Here is a 20,422-nt window from a genome sequence, read left to right as displayed (position 1 = left end):
ACTGTACAAATACAATTAAAATACATGGAATTGCAATTTTATTTATTTATTTTTATTTCCTTTCAAACTGCATAATCGTATGAAACCAGAAGCCCTCACCTTGTTTGAAAGCTGTAAATTTGCCGTCCTTGGCTCTTTTTCCTCCCTGTAAACCCTCTGCTGTAGGAGGAGGTGGTGGTTGCTGATTTTGGTTCTGCAGATCATAAACAATTTCTGCTTCGGGCAAAGCCTGATCATAAAAGTGACACTCGGGTTTAATTGTGGAAACGTCATGTTAAATGGTCTTTTCTGATACAATAAATGCTCGGCTTTGTTAATGTCATATTGCTTTATACCCAATATGACTTACAGTATGTTTGGTTACAAGGACGTGAGTCCAGTGCCCGGAGCAAGATTAATCCTGCTTAACTAGCCACTGGCATTAACATCAGCATAAAGGTAAATACTGATGAGCGAAAATATAAAAATCTACAAATTATAATTCATCACAGTCATTCACACAGCGCTGGCAAGTTACTGAAGGTTAGATATATATATATATATAAATGGTATCTACATCACTGAATGTTATAATATTAATGTCCATAAAATTACATTAAATTAAATTACATTACAATTACATTACGTATCCTGTGCTGACCCTGAGTTACATCTTGCATTATACTCCAGAGCTGCACTCACTATTCTGCTGGTGCAGTCACTGTGTACATACATTACTTATCCTGTACTGATCCTGAGTTACATCCTGCATTATACTCCAGAGCTGCACTCACTATTCTGCTGGTGCAGTCACTGTGTACATACATTACTTATCCTGTACTGATCCTGAGTTACATCCTGCATTATACTCCAGAGCTGCACTCACTATTCTCCTGGTGCAGTCACTGTGCACATACATTACTTATCCTGTACTGATCCTGAGTTATATGCTGTATTATACTCCAGAGCTGCACTCACTATTCTGCTGGTGCAGTCACTGTGTACATACATTACTTATCCTGTACTGATCCTGAGTTATATGCTGTATTATACTTCAGAGCTGCACTCACTATTCTGCTGGTGGAGTCACTGTGTACATACATTACTTATCCTGTACTGATCCTGAGTTACATCCTGTATTATACTCCAGAGCTGCACTCACTATTCTGCTGCTGCAGTCACTGTGTACATACATTACTTATCCTGTACTGATCCTGAGTTACATCCTGTATTATACTCTAGAGCTGCACTCACTGTTCTGCTGGTGCAGTCACTGTGTACATACATTACATTACTTATCCTGTACTGATCCTGAGTTACATCCTGTATTATACTCCAGAGCTGCACTCACTATTCTGCTGGTGCAGTCACTGTGTACATACATTACATTACTTATCCTGTACTGATCCTGAGTTACATCCTGTATTATACTCCAGAGCTGCACTCACTATTCTGCTGGTGCAGTCACTGTGTACATACATTACTTATCCTGTACTGATCCTGAGTTACATCCTGTATTATACCCAAGAGCTGCACTCACTATTCTGCTGGTGGAGTCACTGTGTACATACATTACATTACTTATCCTGTACTGATCCTGAGTTACATCCTGTATTATACTCCAGAGCTGCACTCACTATTCTGCTGGTGCAGTCACTGTGTACATACATTACTTATCCTGTACTGATCCTGAGTTACATCCTGTATTATACTCCAGAGCTGCACTCACTATTCTGCTGGTGCAGTCACTGTGTACATACATTACTTATCCTGTACTGATCCTGAGTTACATCCTGTATTATACTCCAGAGCTGCACTCACTATTCTGCTGGTGCAGTCACTGTGTACATACATTACTTATCCTGTACTGATCCTGAGTTACATCCTGTATTATACTCCAGAGCTGCACTCACTATTCTGCTGGTGCAGTCACTGTGTACATACATTACTTATCCTGTACTGATCCTGAGTTACATCCTGTATCATTCGTTTTTTGTTTTTTTTTGCTAGACAAGTTGTACTTTCTAATGGAGTCATTTTATATTGCAAACAATGTAGAGGGAAGCTGGAAGAAAATTCCAAATGGTGTAGAATTCGAAAAAAAATTCAATTCCGACACAGTTTTATGGGTTTGTTTTTTTCGGCATTACCTACAGTATGTTACCTTAATTCTCCAGGTCAGTACAATTACAGTGATACCACATTAATATAGTTTTTTTTATGATTTAAGACTTAAACACAGTTTTTTTCCTTGCATAGGCAAATTCTGAGCCCCAAAACTTTTTTATAGTTAAGTCTACTGAACTGTGTGAGGGCTCATTTTTTTTGCAGGATGGGCTGCATTTTTTATTGATACAATTTTTGAGTGTGTTTTTGACTTTTTGATCATTTTTTATTTTTATTTTTTAAGAGGTAAAGTGATGAAAAAATGAAGAATGGGCCATTATGATTTTTTTCCTTTACAGCGTTCAACGTATGGGATACATACATTTATATTTTAATAGTTCGGACATTTTGGGATGTGGCGGTACTAATGTTTTTTTTATTTATCTTTATTTATATTATGAGGAAAGGGGAGTGATTTGAATCAATTTTTTTGTATTTTTCTTTAAATAAAAAAAAAAACTTTTTTATTACTTTTTTCACTTATATCAAGTTCCCTCGGGTGACTTGAACATGCGATCGTTAGATCGCTTGTCCTATAAACTGCAGCGGGTCACCATTACAGCCTATAGTGCATTCAATATGTTCCTATGGAGCCCAGCCACATAGGACCTATTGATGTGGTAGCCTCGCATCCTTCAGACGGTCTGAGGCTACCCGAAAGCCGCACTGGAGAGCTGTCTGGGCACTTCCAGGGAAAAGCCCCTCTGACATTGTTGTCACAATTGACCATGGCATCTGAGTAGTTAAATGTATGTATCACGCTGGGTAGAATACAAGATACCATGGACACACAGAAAACCACAAAACAAGCGTTTAGGCCAGAAGCTGGGAACAAAGGTCACCTCCCGACAAATCCCTACCAGTTCTCCCTGGACTTCTGTGCCCACGTTCAGACCCTAAAGTTGGGAATCAATGTGTCCCCGTGCCTAAGGCAGAAAATACACTAAAATCCCTAAAATGGTGGAAAGGGGCCTGGAGGGGGCAGGTGTCTCTCTAACAGCCTAGACAGAACACAAAAAGAAAACAAAACCAACTTATCTTGTAGCTGAGCAGAAACAGCAAATCCTTCCTTCCTCAGAGCAAGATATAAGCTATAACCCGCACAGGACACTGGGAAGGGCGTAATTTAAACTCATAGAAATGACCCCACCCAGTGCACCTGAAGGGAGGCAGATACAGCTCAACTCCAAACCCAAAACAAAAAACTACACACGTGCTGCTAACCTGGCAGACCTCCGCACATAACCTGAGCAGGGCATGACAGTATGTGATTGGAGTTATCTCTGATCACAGACCTTAGGTCCAGGTGTCTGCTGTGTAAAACAGAAGAAACCCGGGGCCCAAAAGACGGCATCTTGGTAGTCAACACCTTGGAGGGCGCTACCCATTTGAGCTCCATATATGCTGCATTGTCAGGACCCATTGATTCCTTTGCCCTCGAAAGAGAAATCGCTTAATGTACAGGACATGGATCTTTTTCCCATGTCAATATTTAGACAGATGGCGCGCACCCAAGGCAGGGGGAGCAGTTACGGGAGATCATTTCCAGATATGCAGAGGACGGCATTAATTTCTGGGTTTTACTGTACAAAGCAGAATTTATGACTCCTACTCTCATCATCATTTTATTGTCTATAGATTGAGCGCAGGATCCGCTCCGCCGAGCACAATGAGTATTTAAACTTAAGCTGATAAATCCAAGAGGCTTAAATGGCTTCCGTCGAATGAATTCTGCATCTTAAGCCATTCACTGCTGTAAAAATTGTCTACCGGCTGCAATCAGAAAAACTCCGTGAAATACATTAGTGTCGAATTTGTATCTCGTAATGAAACACACGCGGAATGATGTCCATTAATCCACCGCGCGACAACGGATAGATCCGCAAAACTACGACATTCTGAGCCACAATATGTCATCTCCTGTAACTAAAGATAAGTCAAGGTTCTGCAACTTTGTAATATGCTTGGTGTTTCAATTCTTCACAGTTTTCAAGAGCTCTGCTTACTGTCTGCGAATGAGGCTGAAAGCCTAGCTTCATCAGGACCACGTGACAGATCCATTGCAGCTATTTATGCAGCTGGAAAGCACATGAACGGGTCGGCTCCGCCAAGGGAGTGGATTTCTGCAAGCTACCATTTTGATGAACTGGACAGTCGCAGAAATTTTTGCAACAAATCTGCTGTGTGTAAACTTAACCCTTAGTAGGGCATGGTCAGGATAGGCTTTCGGTGTCTGAACGTTAAGAGAGAATGAGCATATTCACCGACTGCAAGCAGAGGTCTTGAAAATGGTTAGGAATTGAAATGCAAAATATACTAAAAAGGAGCACAACTTTTCAATGCATAGATGCAACTATTTTGGGGGGAGGGGGGGGGCGTTCAATCGCAACCTAAGATTGGGTCTCAGTAATGTTGTGGTGTCGCTACTCAATGCGATCAAATGTTACAGTGTAGCTAGCTCATTCTTAAAGGGGTATTCCAGACACATTTATTTTTAAAAAAATGGCTAAGAAGGGGTTAAAAATAAAAAAAGGATCATTACTCGCCTCCACAGATCCCCGCCACTACTGTTCCAGCATTGATTTCCTCCCCTCTGCTCTTCACTTCCTGGTCCCAACTCGATACACAGAAAATTCCTGGAGATGCCTACTCAGCCAATCACTGGCCTTAGTAGTGACCCGCCTCGACCTGTGATTGGCTGAGCAGGCCTTTCCTGGCATTTCTGACATGTAGAGCCAGGACCAGGAAGTGAAGAGCATTGGAAAGAGGAGTATCACAGGAAGATCAATGGAGGTGAGTAATGACTCTTTTTTTATTATTTTTAACCCCTTTTGACCAATTTTTGTACAAAAATCTCCCTGGATAACTCCTGTACAAGAGTATTCCCATATTAGACAGTATAGTCACAGAATATGTCATAAATCTGGAATCTACTGTGAATATGCAGGAAATGTCTACGATGGGATTACCATCCCTTTAACCCCTTAGGGACACAGCCTTTTTACACCTTAGGACCAGGCCATTTTTTGAAAATCTGACCAGTGTCACTTTAAGTGATGATAACTTTAAAACGCTTTGACTTATCCAGGCCATTCTGAGATTGTTTTTTCGTCACATATTGTACTTCATGACACTGGTAAAATAAAGTTAAAAAAAATATTTTTTTTGCATAAAAAAATGTCAAATTTACCAAAAATTGGGAAAAATTAGCAAATTTCAAAGTTTCAGTTTCTCTACTTCTGTAATACATAGTAATACCCTTAAAAATTGTGATGACTTTACATTACCCATATGTCTACTTCATGTTTGAATTATTTTGGGAATGATATTTTATTTTTTGGGGATGTTACAAGGCTTAGAAGTTTAGAAGCAAATCTTGAAATTTTTCAGAAATTTACAAAAACCCAATTTTTAGGGACCATTACAGCTCTGAAGTCACTTTGCGAGGCTTACATAATAGAAACCACCCAAAAATGACCCCATTCTATAAACTACACCCCTCAAGGTATTCAAAACTGATTTTACAAACTTTGTTAACCTTTTAGGTGTTGCACAAGAGTTATTGGCAAATGGGAATGAAATTTGAGAATTTCATTTTATTGCCTAATTTTCCATTTTAACCAATTTTTTCCACTAACAAAGCAAGGGTTAACAGCCAAACAAGACTGTATCTTTATTGCCCTGACTCTGCCGTTTACAGAAACACGCCATATGTGGCCGTAAACTACTGTACGGCCACACAGCGGGGCGTAGAGTGAAAGGTGCGCCGTTTGGTTTTTGGAAGGCAGGTTTTGCTGGACTGGTTTTTTGACACCATGTCCCATTTGAAGCCCCCTGATGCACCCCTAGAGTAGAAACTCCATAAAAGTGACCCCATCTAAGAAACTACACCCCTCAAGGTATTCAAAACTGATTTTACAAACTTTGTTAACCCTTTAGGTGTTGCACAAGAGTTATTGGCAAATGGGGATGAAATTTGAGAATTTAATTTTATTGCCTAATTTTCCATTTTAACCAATTTTTTCCACTAACAAAGCAAGGGTTAACAGCCAAACAAGACTGTATCTTTATTGCCCTGACTCTGCCGTTTACAGAAACACGCCATATGTGGCCGTAAACTACTGTACGGCCACACAGCGGGGCGTAGAGTGAAAGGTGCGCCGTTTGGTTTTTGGAAGGCAGGTTTTGCTGGACTGTTTTTTTGACACCATGTCCCATTTGAAGCCCCCTGATGCACCCCTAGAGTAGAAACTCCAAAAAAGTGACCCCATCTAAGAAACTACACCCCTCAAGGTATTCAAAACTGATTTTACAAACTTTGTTAACCCTTTAGGTGTTGCACAAGAGTTATTGGCAAATGGGAATGAAATTTGAGAATTTCATTTTTTTGCCTAATTTTCCATTTTAACCCATTTTTTCCACTAACAAAGCAAGGGTTAACAGCCAAACAAGACTGTATCTTTATTGCCCTGACTCTGCCGTTTACAGAAACACGCCATATGTGGCCGTAAACTACTGTACGGGCACACAGTAGGGCGTAGAAGGAAAGGTGCGCCGTATGGTTTTTGGAAGGCATGTTTTGCTGGACAGTTTTTTTGACACCATGTCCCATTTGAAGCCCCCCTGATGCACCCCTAGAGTAGAAACTCCAAAAAAGTGACCCCATCTAAGAAACTACACCCCTCAAGGTATACAAAACTGATTTTACAAACTTTGTCAACCCTTTAGGTGTTGCACAAGATTTAATGGAAAATAGAGATACAATTTCAAAATTTCACTTTTTTGGCAGATTTTCCATTTTAATATTTTTTTTTCCAGTTACAAAGCAAGGGTTAACAGCCAAACAAAACTCATTATTCATGGCCCTAATTCTGTAGTTTACAGAAACACCCCATATGTGGTCGTAAACCGCTGTACGGTCACACGGCAGGGCGCAGAAGGAAAGGAATGCCATACGGTTTTTGGAAGGCAGATTTTGCTGGACTGTTTTTTTTGACACCATGTCCCATTTGAAGCCCCCTGATGCACCCCTAGAGTAGAAACTCCAAAAAAGTGACCCCATTTTAGAAACTACGGGATAGGGTGGCAGTTTTGTTGGTACAAGTTTAGGGTACATATGATTTTTGGTTGCTCTATATTACACTTTTTGTGCGGCAAGGTAACAAGAAATTGCTTTTTTGGCACCGTTTTTTTTTTTGTTATTTACACCATTCATCTGACAGGTTAGATCATGTGGTAATTTTATAGAGCAGGTTGTCACGGACGCGGTGATACCCAATATGTATACAATTTTTTTTATTTATGTACGTTTTACACAATAATTTCATTTTTAAAACAAAAAAAATGTTTTAGTGTCTCCATAGTCTAAGAGCCATAGTTTTTTAAATTTTTGGGCGATTATCTTATGTAGGGTCTCATTTTTTGTGGGATGAGATGACGGTTTGATTGGCACTATTTTGGGGTGCACATGACTTTTTGATTGCTTGCTATTACACTTTTTGTGACGAAAGATGACAAAAAATGGCTTTTTTTACACCGTTTTTATTTTTATTTTTTTACGGTGGTCATCTGAGGGGTTAGGTCATGTGATATTTTTATAGAGCCGGTCAATACGGACGCGGCGATACCTAATATGTATACTTTTTTTTTATTTATGTAAGTTTTACACAATGATTTCATTTTTGAAACAAAAGAAATCATGTTTTAGTGTTTCCATAGTCTAAGAGCCATAACATTTTCAGTTTTTGGGCGATTATCATGGGTAGGGTATGATTTTTGCGGGATGAGATAACGGTTTGATTGTTACAATTTTGGCGTAGATGCGACTTTTTTGATCACTTTTATTACCTTTTTTGGGAAGTAAGGTGGGCAAAATTCCAATTTCATCATAGTTTTTAATTTTTTATTTTTATGGCGTTCACCGTTCGGGTAAAGTAACATTACCGTTTTATAGATCAGGTCGTTACGGACGCGGCGATACCAAACATGTGTAGGGAATTTTATTTTTTTCATTTTTAATCAGTGATAAATGTGTTTTTTGATTTTTACTTTATTTTTCACTTTTTTCACTTTTTTTTTGACCCAGACCCACTTGGTTCTTGAAGATCCAGTGGGTCTGATGTCTGCATAATACAGTACAGTACAATATATATTGTACTGTACTGTATTTTACTTACACTTTGTCTGAACAGATCTATGCTTTCAGCACAGATCTGTTCAGAACCATGGACAGCAGGACGCCTGAGAAGGCGTCCTGTTGCCATGGGAACCTTCCCCGTCTGCTCAGTAGTGGCCAGAACTGCGCAGACGGGGAAGGGTAAGGACGGGGCTTGGGGGGCTGCCTGGAAGCTCTCTCCCTCTCCATTCGGGGGACTGCAAAGGCACAGCAGCCCCCCGATCGGAGAGGGAGGGAGCTCCCTCTTACTGTTAACCTTTTCCATACAGCGGTCCGTACGGACCGCTGTATGGAAAGTGTTAAACGGCTGACATCGCATCACCGATGTCAGCCGTTTATACCAGGGTGCCAGCAAAGTGCTGGCACCCTGGTATACCCACTAGACGCCAACGATTACGCAATGGGAGGCGGGCGGGGGATCGCGATCCCGCCTACCGCACCGCCCGCCTCCCGCACCGCCCGCAACCCTCCCCCTGCACCTCCCACCGGGCTCGAACAACTCAGGGGTGCAGGGGAAGGGATACAGGAAACAATTTTTAATCCTAAAGTTTCTGATCGCCGCGGTCAGGGACCGCGGGGATCAGAAACTGCAGAAATCGCAGCAAACCGCAGGTCTGAATTGACCTGCGGTTTGCCGCGATCGCCGACATGGGGGGGTCACGGGACCCCCCCGCGCATTTAGCCTAGGTGCCTGCTCAATGATTTGAGCAGGCGCCGGGTTCCGATCACTGCCAGCCGCACGGCAGTGATCGAAAATGCACAGGGCGTACATGTACGCCCTGTGTCCTTAAGTACCAGGGCACAAGGGCGTACCTGTACGCCCTGTGTCCTTAAGGGGTTAAGGAATAATCTATTTTTTTACATAAATCCTAAATCACTGGAAAATTGCAATTGCAAGTCGTGTCAAGTTTGTACCAATTTCCCTTTAGGACACTTAAAGGGAGTCTGCAAGCAGTTGTGACCATGCTAAACTGATGACAGCACTAGGTAGGAGCAGGGGAGAGCAGCACAAATTTACCTTTTTGTGGAGTTTATATTATCAGCAGTAGTCTGAATATGAAGTTTTATTCTGCCAGATTCTGCTCCTGCAAGTGCCCAGGAGGCGGGGCTTCACTATGAATTGCTGTCCGCACTGAGCTGCTTCACAGCCCCTCCCCTCTGCTCTGAGTGACAGCTGTAACTTGGGACTAACTAGGAAGTTTAAAGGGGTTTTCCGGAAGTACACTATTGATGGCCTATCAGACTAGTTGGGGTCTGACTCCTGGCACTCCAATCAGCTCCAAAATGTTAAAGGGCATGTCCACTTTTAAAAAGCCTGTGCTCGGGCTCAGACATGTCCTCCACAGGAGGATATGTTGGCTAATCTCTCAATTTTAACATCAGTATGAGGGTTTAGTAAGACCGCAGAGTGCACCTGTCTTTGCAAATATTATTATATTGAACAAAATGTTGACCACAGGTTATCCAGCTGCTGGAATCCCCGGCGATCAGTTGTATTTATCATGGGACCTCAGCAGCGGGTGGTCAATTTTCCTGCAGCGCCACCACAGGCAAAATGAAGTATTACACAATGCTAATTGAAATCACTGAGTTGTGCACCTAATGCATAAACATGCTGGGTCCTCCAGAGAGAGAGAAGCTGTACAAAATTTTTAAAGATTGAAAAGAAGACAAATTACACTTTTTAAGCCTTTTTTGCTAGAGATACGATAAGCAAAAAGAAAGACAAAGCTCGCAGCGCCTGCTGGGAGTGAGTCTCGCACCCGCTCTGGCCTTGATGCTGAATACCACGGACACTGCGCTACTGTAATGGTAATAATATTAGACTCTGCTTTGTCCAGTTGGTGCGTTCTCAAGATTGCAGATTATTATTTTTTTCAACACAAATTCTTGATAAGAAATCCTGGAAATTCTATTCTGACATAAGCTGATAAAGTCAATCACAGCCGCTCCGACTCTGCGTGGCTTATCCAGTGATTACGTTCTTTGCAACCGGAATGTGACAGCTTGTCAGTAAAATATGAGATATGCATAAGCATGAAAGGCTGCGTGATGCTATACAGGACACTGGGGGATTTGAGGCGACGTCCAGTTGTGGTCTGACGGGGGTTGTCCATGTCTTAGCATTCTGCTGATCGCTGTGGTTGTGGATTCTGAAACCTCCAAGAAGCGACTGATATGACCGGCAAAGGCTATGGAGTATTACATACCAGGCATTCAATCATAGAACTAGAAGGGGTAGCTGCTCTCTAGTGGTTCCACATTGCAACTAAAGGTCCTTTTACAAAGGGCCGATGCACAGGCGATTAGTGGGAATTAACTTTTCATCCCTGATCAGGGGCAGGCTGGGCCGGGGGGCATATGGCCCCCGGGTCGGTAGATGTTTACGGCTGCCAGTTTCTGTTTCAATTGTATTTCATCTGATATGGGTTGCACAAAAAAAAAAAATCTATTATATATTTGTCTCATATCTATCTATGTGTGTTAGCCGTCATTGTAATCCTCCTTGTGATGATAATGAGATGACTGCTAGAAAATGAACTCTACGGAACAGGAAATCATCATGAGCCTATCATGAGACTCAGTGTAATAACTTACCTGTCCGGGCTCCAGTGGCACGATCCTCAGCCTTGGTGCAGATGCGTCGGGAGATACACGCTGCTTAGCCACGCCCCCTGGTGACGTGACTGCATCCTCAGTAACAGGATGCAATGCTCTGTTCCTCCCCACAACAAGCATGTGCTGGGGGAGATTAGCAGTGGGTTGATTACTGTGTGGTAGTGACTAATGGAGCTCCAAGTCATGGACCTATCAGGTTCTGATCCAGTGACACGGCGCTCTATTAAAATCCCTACCACGGCCGGTGATAGTCTTGTTCGGCTCACTAGCTAGGTTCCTTGTTCCCTGCTCCTGCATTTGCGTACTGATTCCTGTGTGCTTCTGACGCCGACCTGTCTCAAGTGTTTTTAACTGTGTAGCCCATCTGGTTCTGACCCATTGCTGTACGGCTCTGCTTTTGTTTGTTGTCTGTTGGTGTTTGTCCGTCTGTGCAATTATTTAGAGTAGGGACCGTCGTCCAGTTGCGGTTCTGCCAAGTAGGGCTTGAATTGCAAGTAGGTAGGGAAAACGAGCTGGGTTCTAGGTTAAGGCTCACTGTCCTTGTCTGTCCCAACCTACAGGCGTTATTCTCAGCAACTATAGGGAAAACTGCAAGATTTCAGGATTTAAAAAAAAAATAATCTAGAAAAATTAAACAAACAAGAAGTAGATCATTTTCTGACACATTCCCACTAAATGGGATTTGAACTCTTAGCACCAGTCCAGCTAGACACAAGCATAGTGACAAGGATGGAGGCAAGACTATGTTCTTGTCTAGGCCTCCTTTAAAGCATGACATAATTTTATTTGACTTGTCAGCAGCTGCCTGGCACTGGCTGCTAAAGTTTATGTTACCTTTAGGTGAACCAATTATATGGGTCCACATTTACTAATTACGACTGCAAACAATGCACCAAAGTATGGAGTGATTTGGCTCCTTTTGGGCTCAGTTTGGTGCATCTAGATTGAGGAATGTGGCCTAAGATCCAACAATTTGTGCCCAAATTTCGGAATCTTTAATTTTTAACCTCAATTTTGGTGATTTAGAGTCATCATTTATCCTCTTGCTGTCCTCCCGTGCGTTTTGCTCCTCACCTGCAGAACATCGCGCTGTAGCTTCCACAGATCCACTGTAATATGCCTGACCGGCTGCAGGTCCGGGGTGCTGTTTACTCTTCTCACGGGCTGTTAAATGTCAGTAATAGAAAAAATCCTCATGAAAAAGCGTCCTTACACACAGCAATGTCACAGCGTTACGGTCCCGGCTAGCCAAGGTCACACCATGCAGTTTATGGATTAAATTATGTTGTATTTAACTTTTGTAGTGAAATAACCTCCCCCGTCCTCCGTACAGCAAATTTCATTTACACTTAAAGGGGAACTCCACCATTATTATTAGTAGTACATTTCACATGTTTGTTAATCTTTTGCTTTCCTCTTGTTGCACTGATTGTTACCACCTTCAGATCAGACATAAATCAGGATTCTGCTGGTTTATGGTTCCCAAATAACAGTGCATTGTGGGAGCTCAGATGCCAGAGCTTAGTTAGAGGGGCGCAGGTAAACCAAAATCTGGACAACCAGCAGAACTCTGAATGCAGCTCTGGGGGGGAAAGGGCAACATTGAACTCAAATTCAGAAACGGTATTTTTTAAGTTACTTAAGATGCACATGTCAGCAGGATCAACCCTATTAATATATGCTTCGGGTAGGGTTGAACCTGCTGAATAAACCAACACCTGTCTTGTGAAAGCCGGTTGTGGCATTCTCTAGAGAAAAAAAAACTTTAATTTTTTACACAACTGAGGACTTCACGGCACCAAGGGGTGGGGCCTACCCTCAGCTTTTCTGTGCGGGCCACGCCCCTCGCTGCACTGAAGCCCTCATTTGCTTACAGAATAAAAGCCTTTTTTTGGGGGAGCAACTTAACCGATTTTTACAAGACAGATACATTTTTAATCAGCAGAATAAATCCCACCAGGCAGTATACCTGATTTTATAGGGTTGATCCTGCTGATACGTGCTCTTTAAAGGGGTATCCCACCTTTGTCATTTATCTTCTGTCCTCAAAATAGATGAAAAATGTCTGATCGTTGGATTCCCCACCAATCGGTAGAATGTAGGTCCTCACTGCCTGACCATGACCATGCAGCCTTCTCCTGCATGGAAAGAAAGCACTGCACCCAGCTGCCTCTGCCCGTCCCTTGAATGACGCAGCAGCACACACATGCTCCACCGTGAAACGCCTCCTTAATGCAGGATCGGGCTCAGGACCCTTGTTATAGAAATTATGGGTGCAATTTGTGGGGAAACCCCTTCTTCTGGTGACCATGGATGCCTAATCAAGGCTTTCAAGGGTCTCTCTATCATATGGAGTCCCGCTACAGAGACCTGCGGGGATCGGCTGTAATTGGTGAGAAGTGTTCAATTACCCTGCAGCGCCCCCACAGGGGGAATTTAACATAACAAGATGATAATAAATATACAATTGTCTCATTACTTTACAGAGTGAAAAACATTCTTCACAACAGCTGTCCTCTATAACACAGAAAGTTCTGAATGGGGTTGGGGGCAGTCATACTGATGCAAATTACCCTAACAGGGGATTTAAAGAGGACCTCTCACCTCTCCTGACATGTCTGGTTTGATAGCTACTTAAATTTCCCATGTAATAACAATTCTGGAGCATCTATTCTAATGACTTTATGTTGTGCCATTCCTTTATTATTCCTGCTAGAAGTTATGAAGCAGTTTGCGATGAAGGTCCAGATGGGTGTTACCAGTTGGAGGGAGGAAGGGTGTCCCTGCACAGTCTGCCAGTATCTAATCAGTGCTGCAAAGTCAGACTGTACAGGGAGAGGGACACACCTCCTACTGGTGACACCCACTGCAGACTGCTGGCAATTCATTCACTAACTTCTTGTTACTAAAAACAGACAGGTCAGGAGAGGGGATGGGTCCTCTTTGAAAATGGGACCTGATGTAATGCTCTGCAGAACAGTTTTGTAGTAAGTAGGAATTATAAATAAGCACTGCCCCTTTAAGGCAGTTTTTCATATAGATACCTTGTTTCCATTTTGGCCCTGTTTAATCACAGGAAGTCTTCTGCGGCTCGATGGAGGGTCCCAAAAGTTATGTATCACTACAGCCTTAACAAGAGGGCTCGCTCTGTTCTCCCGGCTTCCTCTACGCCGGTAATGTAATTTCATCCTCTTCATCTCCAGCCCAGAAATAAGGCTGCGAATACACACACAACATATTATTTTTAGTATACTTTGCAAATATTCTAAGCCTGGGGTAATATATGAAGGATGAAAAGTCGCATTGTGACCCTGCACCTTAATAATGGAGATTCGTATTGCAGCCATAGTGAAGATTGGATTTTCTGTATCTTATTTTATTTTGTATATGGATACTTCATTTTTCTTTTTTATGTCGCCATCACTTCTCCCTAAGTCCCAGCGCTCTCTTTAGCTTTGAGCTATCTCTCAGCTACCTGCTCCGTCTGAGCTCCCTTCACTTGCTAACCCTTCACTGAGACAGGTATATCTCTCAGAGGAAAACTCTGCAGCGTTATCCAAATCAGGGGCTGAGTGGACGGTAGATCGTGGGCCGGGAATATCAGCAAAAACAGCAATAACGTAAGAAAACAGGGCAGAAAATATATGTCTTAAAGGGACATTGCCATCTAGATATTCACGGCATATCAATACCATATACCATAAATGACCGATAGGTGCAAGTCCCATCTCTGAGACCTGCTCCTATATCAAGAACAGAGTCTCAGCGTGAGTGAAGAGCAAGCTGCGCACTGAGGGCCGCGTTTTAGACACCAGTCTTAATAAACCACTACACCTGGCGGTGAATCCGCCGGAGTTATAAAAGGTGCCGGCCTATTCATAACTCTGACAGAACCTCCGCCAGTTCTAAATGTAAGGCCTCATGCACAAGACCATTGTTTGTTTCGGGGTCCATTTCGCCGATTTTAGCATATCTGATGCGGACCCATTCATTTCTATGGAGCCGTTGAAAATGCGGATAGTCCACCATTTGTTATCCGCGTCCGTGGTTCTAGTCCGTCAATAAAATATAACCTGTCCTATATTTGTTCGCGAAAAACGGTTAGCGGACTCATTCAAGTCAATGGGACCGCCAAAAATGCAGATGCACAACCGTCTGTCATTTGCGTCCGTGTCCGTTTTTGTAGAATCAGTTGCCTGGTGACCAGCATATATACCAATATCCTGGGTGGGGATATTAAAATTACACTTTTTTTACCTTCCTTTTTTTTGGGCGGTCCGCTTAAAAAAACGGAAGACACACGGAAACACAACGGAAACAAGAACGGCAACGGACAACGGATCCCCAATTTGCGGACCGCAAAAAAAACAGTTGTGTGCATGAGGCCTAAGACAGCTTCTGAGCTGGCTTACTGTACATACAGACTGTTTTCTACACCTGAAACAGACGTAGAAAATGGTAGATGACGGACCCATACCCTTTCTCGCTCACAATTTTAGACCTGGTGTGAGCGAGGAAAAGTTGCAAATAACGGCACAACTAACAGTTTTGCCGCCATCTGCACCTGAAATACGCCTAATTTAGGCGTATTTCAGATTAGTAAAGGACCCCCTAAGTCCATACATGACATTATTTATATCCTGTAGTATACCCCAGAGCTGTACTCACTATTCTGTTGGTGGAGTCACTTTGTACATACATTACGTTACTTATCCTGTACTGATCCTAGGTTACATGCTGCATTATTATCCAGAGCTGCGCTCATTATTCTGCAGGTGGAGTCACTGTGTACATACATTACATTACTTATCCTGTACTGATCCTACGTTACATGCTGCATTATTATCCAGAGCTGCACTCACTATTCTGCTGGTGGAATCCCTGTGTACAACTCTGGACAAACATACAGGATATAACTGTCACGGCTGAGGATGGGGAAAACCCTCAGCCGTGCGATGCCAAAAGATGTTACGCACTGCTTGACCAGGACGACAGTATTAGGGAGCAGGTCACCTCCTATCGCATCCCGAAACTGACCCTGACTCCTATCCATATGAGTCAACCCTGAAGGTGGGAGGACTCATACACCATATGCCTAGGGGTCCCTACTAGCCCTCAGGATTGCCCTGGAACAAGGAGCAGGGTAAGACGACCTGTTCTTTCTGGACACGAATGAACAGGAGTCTCACTGGCCAAGCTGCAGGGAAAGGAACATAAACAGCCTATGGATATGGCAGGAGGCTGAAAAGCACTTCCACACCTACCTGCCACAGACACTCAGACTGGATCCTGTGCAAGACAGCAAGTGTCCACACCCAAACACAGATAGACACAGCACACACACAAACACACAGGAACCCAGATCCATAGGTGCATAACATAACAAAGGAAAACATCAAGTGGACATCAACATAAACCTAAGAGTCACAGTTTGTTTGTTTATGACCACAAGGGTGGCCCCCCACTGGCAGATGGAATGCACAGGAGGCTGCTCCAGCTAAGCATGGCTGAAGCTACCCACTGAGACATGCCAAACACAGAGGCTTTATAGGCCTAAGTGGCCATACCCACACAGACACACCCAGTGTCTCACACACACAGAAAGGGAGTTAACCCTTCCAACACCAGGGAAGGGAAAACACCCCTTAAAGGGTAAGTGCACACAAAACATAATACCAAGTGCACACATACACACATACCAAACGCAACCGCATGCACAACATAGCAAGCTGCCATGACACAGCTCCTACTGCTATGCTGCCACATACATACTGTTGCCAGCGGCAACCACAGGTGAGGCAAATACCACAGCCCTCATCTGTGATTGACAACCAAACCAAAGACCGCTGACAACTGCATGCGGTACAGGAGTCACGACCATGACCATGGCCGTGACAATAACTCAGGATCAGTACAGGATAAGTAATGTGATGTATGTACACAGTGACTCCACCAGCAGAACAGTGAGTGCAGCTCTGGAGTATAATACAGGATATAACTCAGGATCAGTACAGGATAAGTAATGTAATGTATGTACACAGTGACTCCACCAGCAGAATAGTGAGTGCAGCTCTGGAGTATAATACAGGATGTAACTCAGGATCAGTACAGGAAAAGTAATGTATGTGCACAGTGACTGCACCAGCAGAATAGTGAGTGCAGCTCTGGAGTATAATACAGGATGTAATTCAGGATCAGTACAGGATAAGTAATGTAATGTATGTACACAGAAACTCCACCAGCAGAATAGTGAGTGCAGCTCTGGAGTATAATACAGGATGTAACTCAGGATCAGTACAGGATAAGTAATGTATGTACACAGTGACTGCACCAGCAGAATAGTGGGAGCAGCTCTGGAGTATAATACAGGATGTAACTCAGGATCAGTACAGGATAAGTAATGTATGTACACAGTGACTCCACCAGCAGAATAGTGAGTGCAGCTCTGGAGTATAATACAGGATGTAACTCAGGATCAGTACAGGATAAGTAATGTAATGTTTGTACACAGTGACTCCACCAGCAGAAAAGTGAGTGCAGCTCTGGAGTATAATACAGGATGTAACTCAGGATCAGTACAGGATAAGTAATGTATGTACACAGTGACTCCACAGCAGAATAGTGAGTGCAGCTCTGGAGTATAATACAGGATGTAACTCAGGATCAGTACAGGATAAGTAATGTATGTACACAGTGACACCACCAGCAGAATAGTGAGTGCAGCTCTGGTGTATAATACAGGATGGAACTCAGGATCAGTACAGGATAAGTAATGTATGTTGACAGTGACTCCACCAGCAGAATAGTGAGTGCAGCTCTGGTGTATAATACAGGATGGAACTCAGGATCAGTACAGGGTAACTAATGTATGTACACAGCGACTCCACCAGCAGAATAGTGAGTGCAGCTCTGGGGTATAATACAGGATGTAACTCAGGATCAGTACAGGATAAGTAATGTATGTACACAGAAACTCCACCAGCAGAATAGTGAGTGCAGCTCTGGAGTATAACACAGAATGTAAATCAGGATTAGTACAGGATAAGTAATGTATGTACACAGTGACTGCACCAGCAGAATAGTGAGTGCAGCTCTGGAGTATAATACAGGATGTAACTCAGGATCAGTACAGGATAAGTAATGTATGTACACAGTGACTGCACCAGCAGAATAGTGAGTAAATCTCTGGAGTATAATACAGGATGTAACTCAGGATCAGTACAGGATAAGTAATGTAATATATGTACATAGTGAGTGCAGCTCTGGAGTATAACACAGAATGTAAATCGGGATTAGTACAGGATAAGTAATGTATGTACACAGTGACTGCACCAGCAGAATAGTGAGTGCAGCTCTGGAGTATAATACAGGATGTAACTCAGGATCAGTACAGGATAAGTAATGTATGTACACAGTGACTGCACCAGCAGAATAGTGAGTACAGCTCTGGAGTATAATACAGGATGTAACTCAGGATCAGTACAGGATAAGTAATGTATGTACACAGTGACTGCACCAGCAGAATAGTGAGTGCAGCTCTGGAGTATAATACAGGATGTAACTCAGGATCAGTACAGGATAAGTACTATAATATAAGGATAATACAGGATGCAATACTACTTTATAAGACTAGATAAAGATTATGAACTCATTGTTTTATTTCATTAAGGTGCAGATGAAATGATAACGCTGGGGCTGCAGAGAGCGAGTATTCCTGATCAGCCAGGTCTCCAATCACCCTTTATAGTCTGAAACGCGGCAGAGAGCAGCTGAACTACATTTCCTTCCCTTTCAGCCACTTACAATCCAATACATCTGAGGATGAATATTTCACTCTTCTCGTGCCCTCCAGACTTTGCTTCTTAAGACTTTATTTCACCCAACAGAGCAGGGCTCAGGGAGGTGCGGGCTCTTTATGGAAGCCTATTATTGTTATACGGCAGCATGTTCACGGCACGCTGGGGCCCAAATACTTTATGGGAACATAAACCACTTTCCGAAACATGATATTTTTTTTTTTCACCTATTTTTCTCAAAACAAACATAAAATGAAGCGGAGGTCTCTCACGTACCCCATTCTCCTTCGCGCTAAATATCCTCGTATCCATTTCTGGACAATTAGCACCGGGGAGCAACTTGCCAGAACGCGATTGATTTTCCTAATGATTTCATTCACTGCTTTCATTTCATTCTCCAGGCTGATATCCTGCAACATAACAAGAGCCAAATCAATGCTCCATGCGACGTCCTTACAAAGAGGCGCTGCGCTCGGACGCTCGTTTCAGGCTTAAGCGTGAAATATTGAAGATTGGCCGCTGAGAAGGAGCGTTCAGCTTCCACGGGTTCCTAGTAAACAAAGCACGGTCTCATTAATGTCTTACAGACTATGGGGTGGAAGGCCGGGCAGCATTAACAAAAGGACAAGCTCATTTACTGGAAAAGTCTATAGGGGATTTCCTAACCTTTACTCCTAAGACGTAAACCGCGCAGTAATGTCCCACTTAACGGCGCCTCGTTCCTCTAATAAGGGCACGCTGGAGAGTGGGGGAGATTCGTTATATCTAAGGGATCATTTTAAGCAGATGGACAGTGAGACGGACCCTTATTTTTTTGCTTTTCTTCAAATTTGCATTGCAAAGAATAATGTGAAGGGGCCCAGAGGATCTTCTGGTAGGCTTGGGTTATGGCATCCCAATTGGCCCTGCCAAAACTGGTCCAGACAGAAGACAACCCATATGTAACTGACTGTGGAGTTGATGGGTGCTTGGCTCCATGATCTTTTTAGGTTAAAGGAGTTGTCCCATAATCTACATTTATCACCTGTTCACAGGATAGGTGGTAAATGTCTGATCCTTCAGGACCCCACCAATGTCTACAACAGGGTCTCCAGCCCAATGTCCTTCTTTAACTGCACAGGAGATTGATAGGAGAGCAGTGGAGCACGAGCGGTGTATGTGACTGACGGAGCATGCTCAACTACCACTGCAATCAAACTCCTCCTCGCTGTGGTCATGAAGTGAGAAGGTATGGAAGGGGGCTTGGGAACCCTGTTCTAGTGATCAGTGGGGGTCTTCTTAGATATTTATCATTGATCCTGTGGATAAAGGGGATGAATGTCCATTTTGGGACAACCCCTATGAAGGAGATGTCTGGGGCTTTATTGCTAGACCAAAAGGACCTCCAAGTTCCCTACCACTTCATCAGTGTTGGACTGGAGTTACTTGGGCCGACCAGAGGAAGTCATTCTCGGGCCCAGCCCCTATGTCATCAGTAATGTCAAAGACCCTAGTGGCCAATGATTATCCCCTAAGGCAGCTCCAAATAGAGTTGTTCTCCTGGACCTTTGGGGCCCACTATTGAATTAGAGCCTGGACCCACCGGAGGATCCTCTGGTACTTTGATGGGCCAGTCTGACCCTTTGCTTCACCATAACTTGGAGGTTTCCATACCTCTGAGCTGCATTGATTGGTCTTCCATTGAAAC

The 20,422-nt window shown here is 43.2% G+C and overlaps 1 protein-coding gene across 1 annotated transcript in view; it reads right to left on the bottom strand.

Annotated features, from left to right (window-relative positions):
* LRRIQ3 (leucine rich repeats and IQ motif containing 3) overlaps nucleotides 1–20,422 on the bottom strand; it is a 31,966-nt gene that overhangs the window by 5,971 nt on the left and 5,573 nt on the right. The window contains exons 4-7 of the mRNA XM_044302373.1: nucleotides 19,012–19,145; nucleotides 13,984–14,155; nucleotides 12,014–12,103; nucleotides 100–229 (exon numbers count right to left, since the gene is read on the bottom strand). Of these exons, the coding sequence (XP_044158308.1) occupies nucleotides 100–229; nucleotides 12,014–12,103; nucleotides 13,984–14,155; nucleotides 19,012–19,145 (526 nt within the window). The remainder of the gene's footprint in view (nucleotides 1–99; nucleotides 230–12,013; nucleotides 12,104–13,983; nucleotides 14,156–19,011; nucleotides 19,146–20,422) is intronic.

This window comes from Bufo gargarizans, chromosome 7, assembly GCF_014858855.1.
Source record: "Bufo gargarizans isolate SCDJY-AF-19 chromosome 7, ASM1485885v1, whole genome shotgun sequence".
Lineage (NCBI taxonomy): Eukaryota > Metazoa > Chordata > Amphibia > Anura > Bufonidae > Bufo > Bufo gargarizans.
This window is presented reverse-complemented; position numbering and strand designations above follow the sequence as displayed.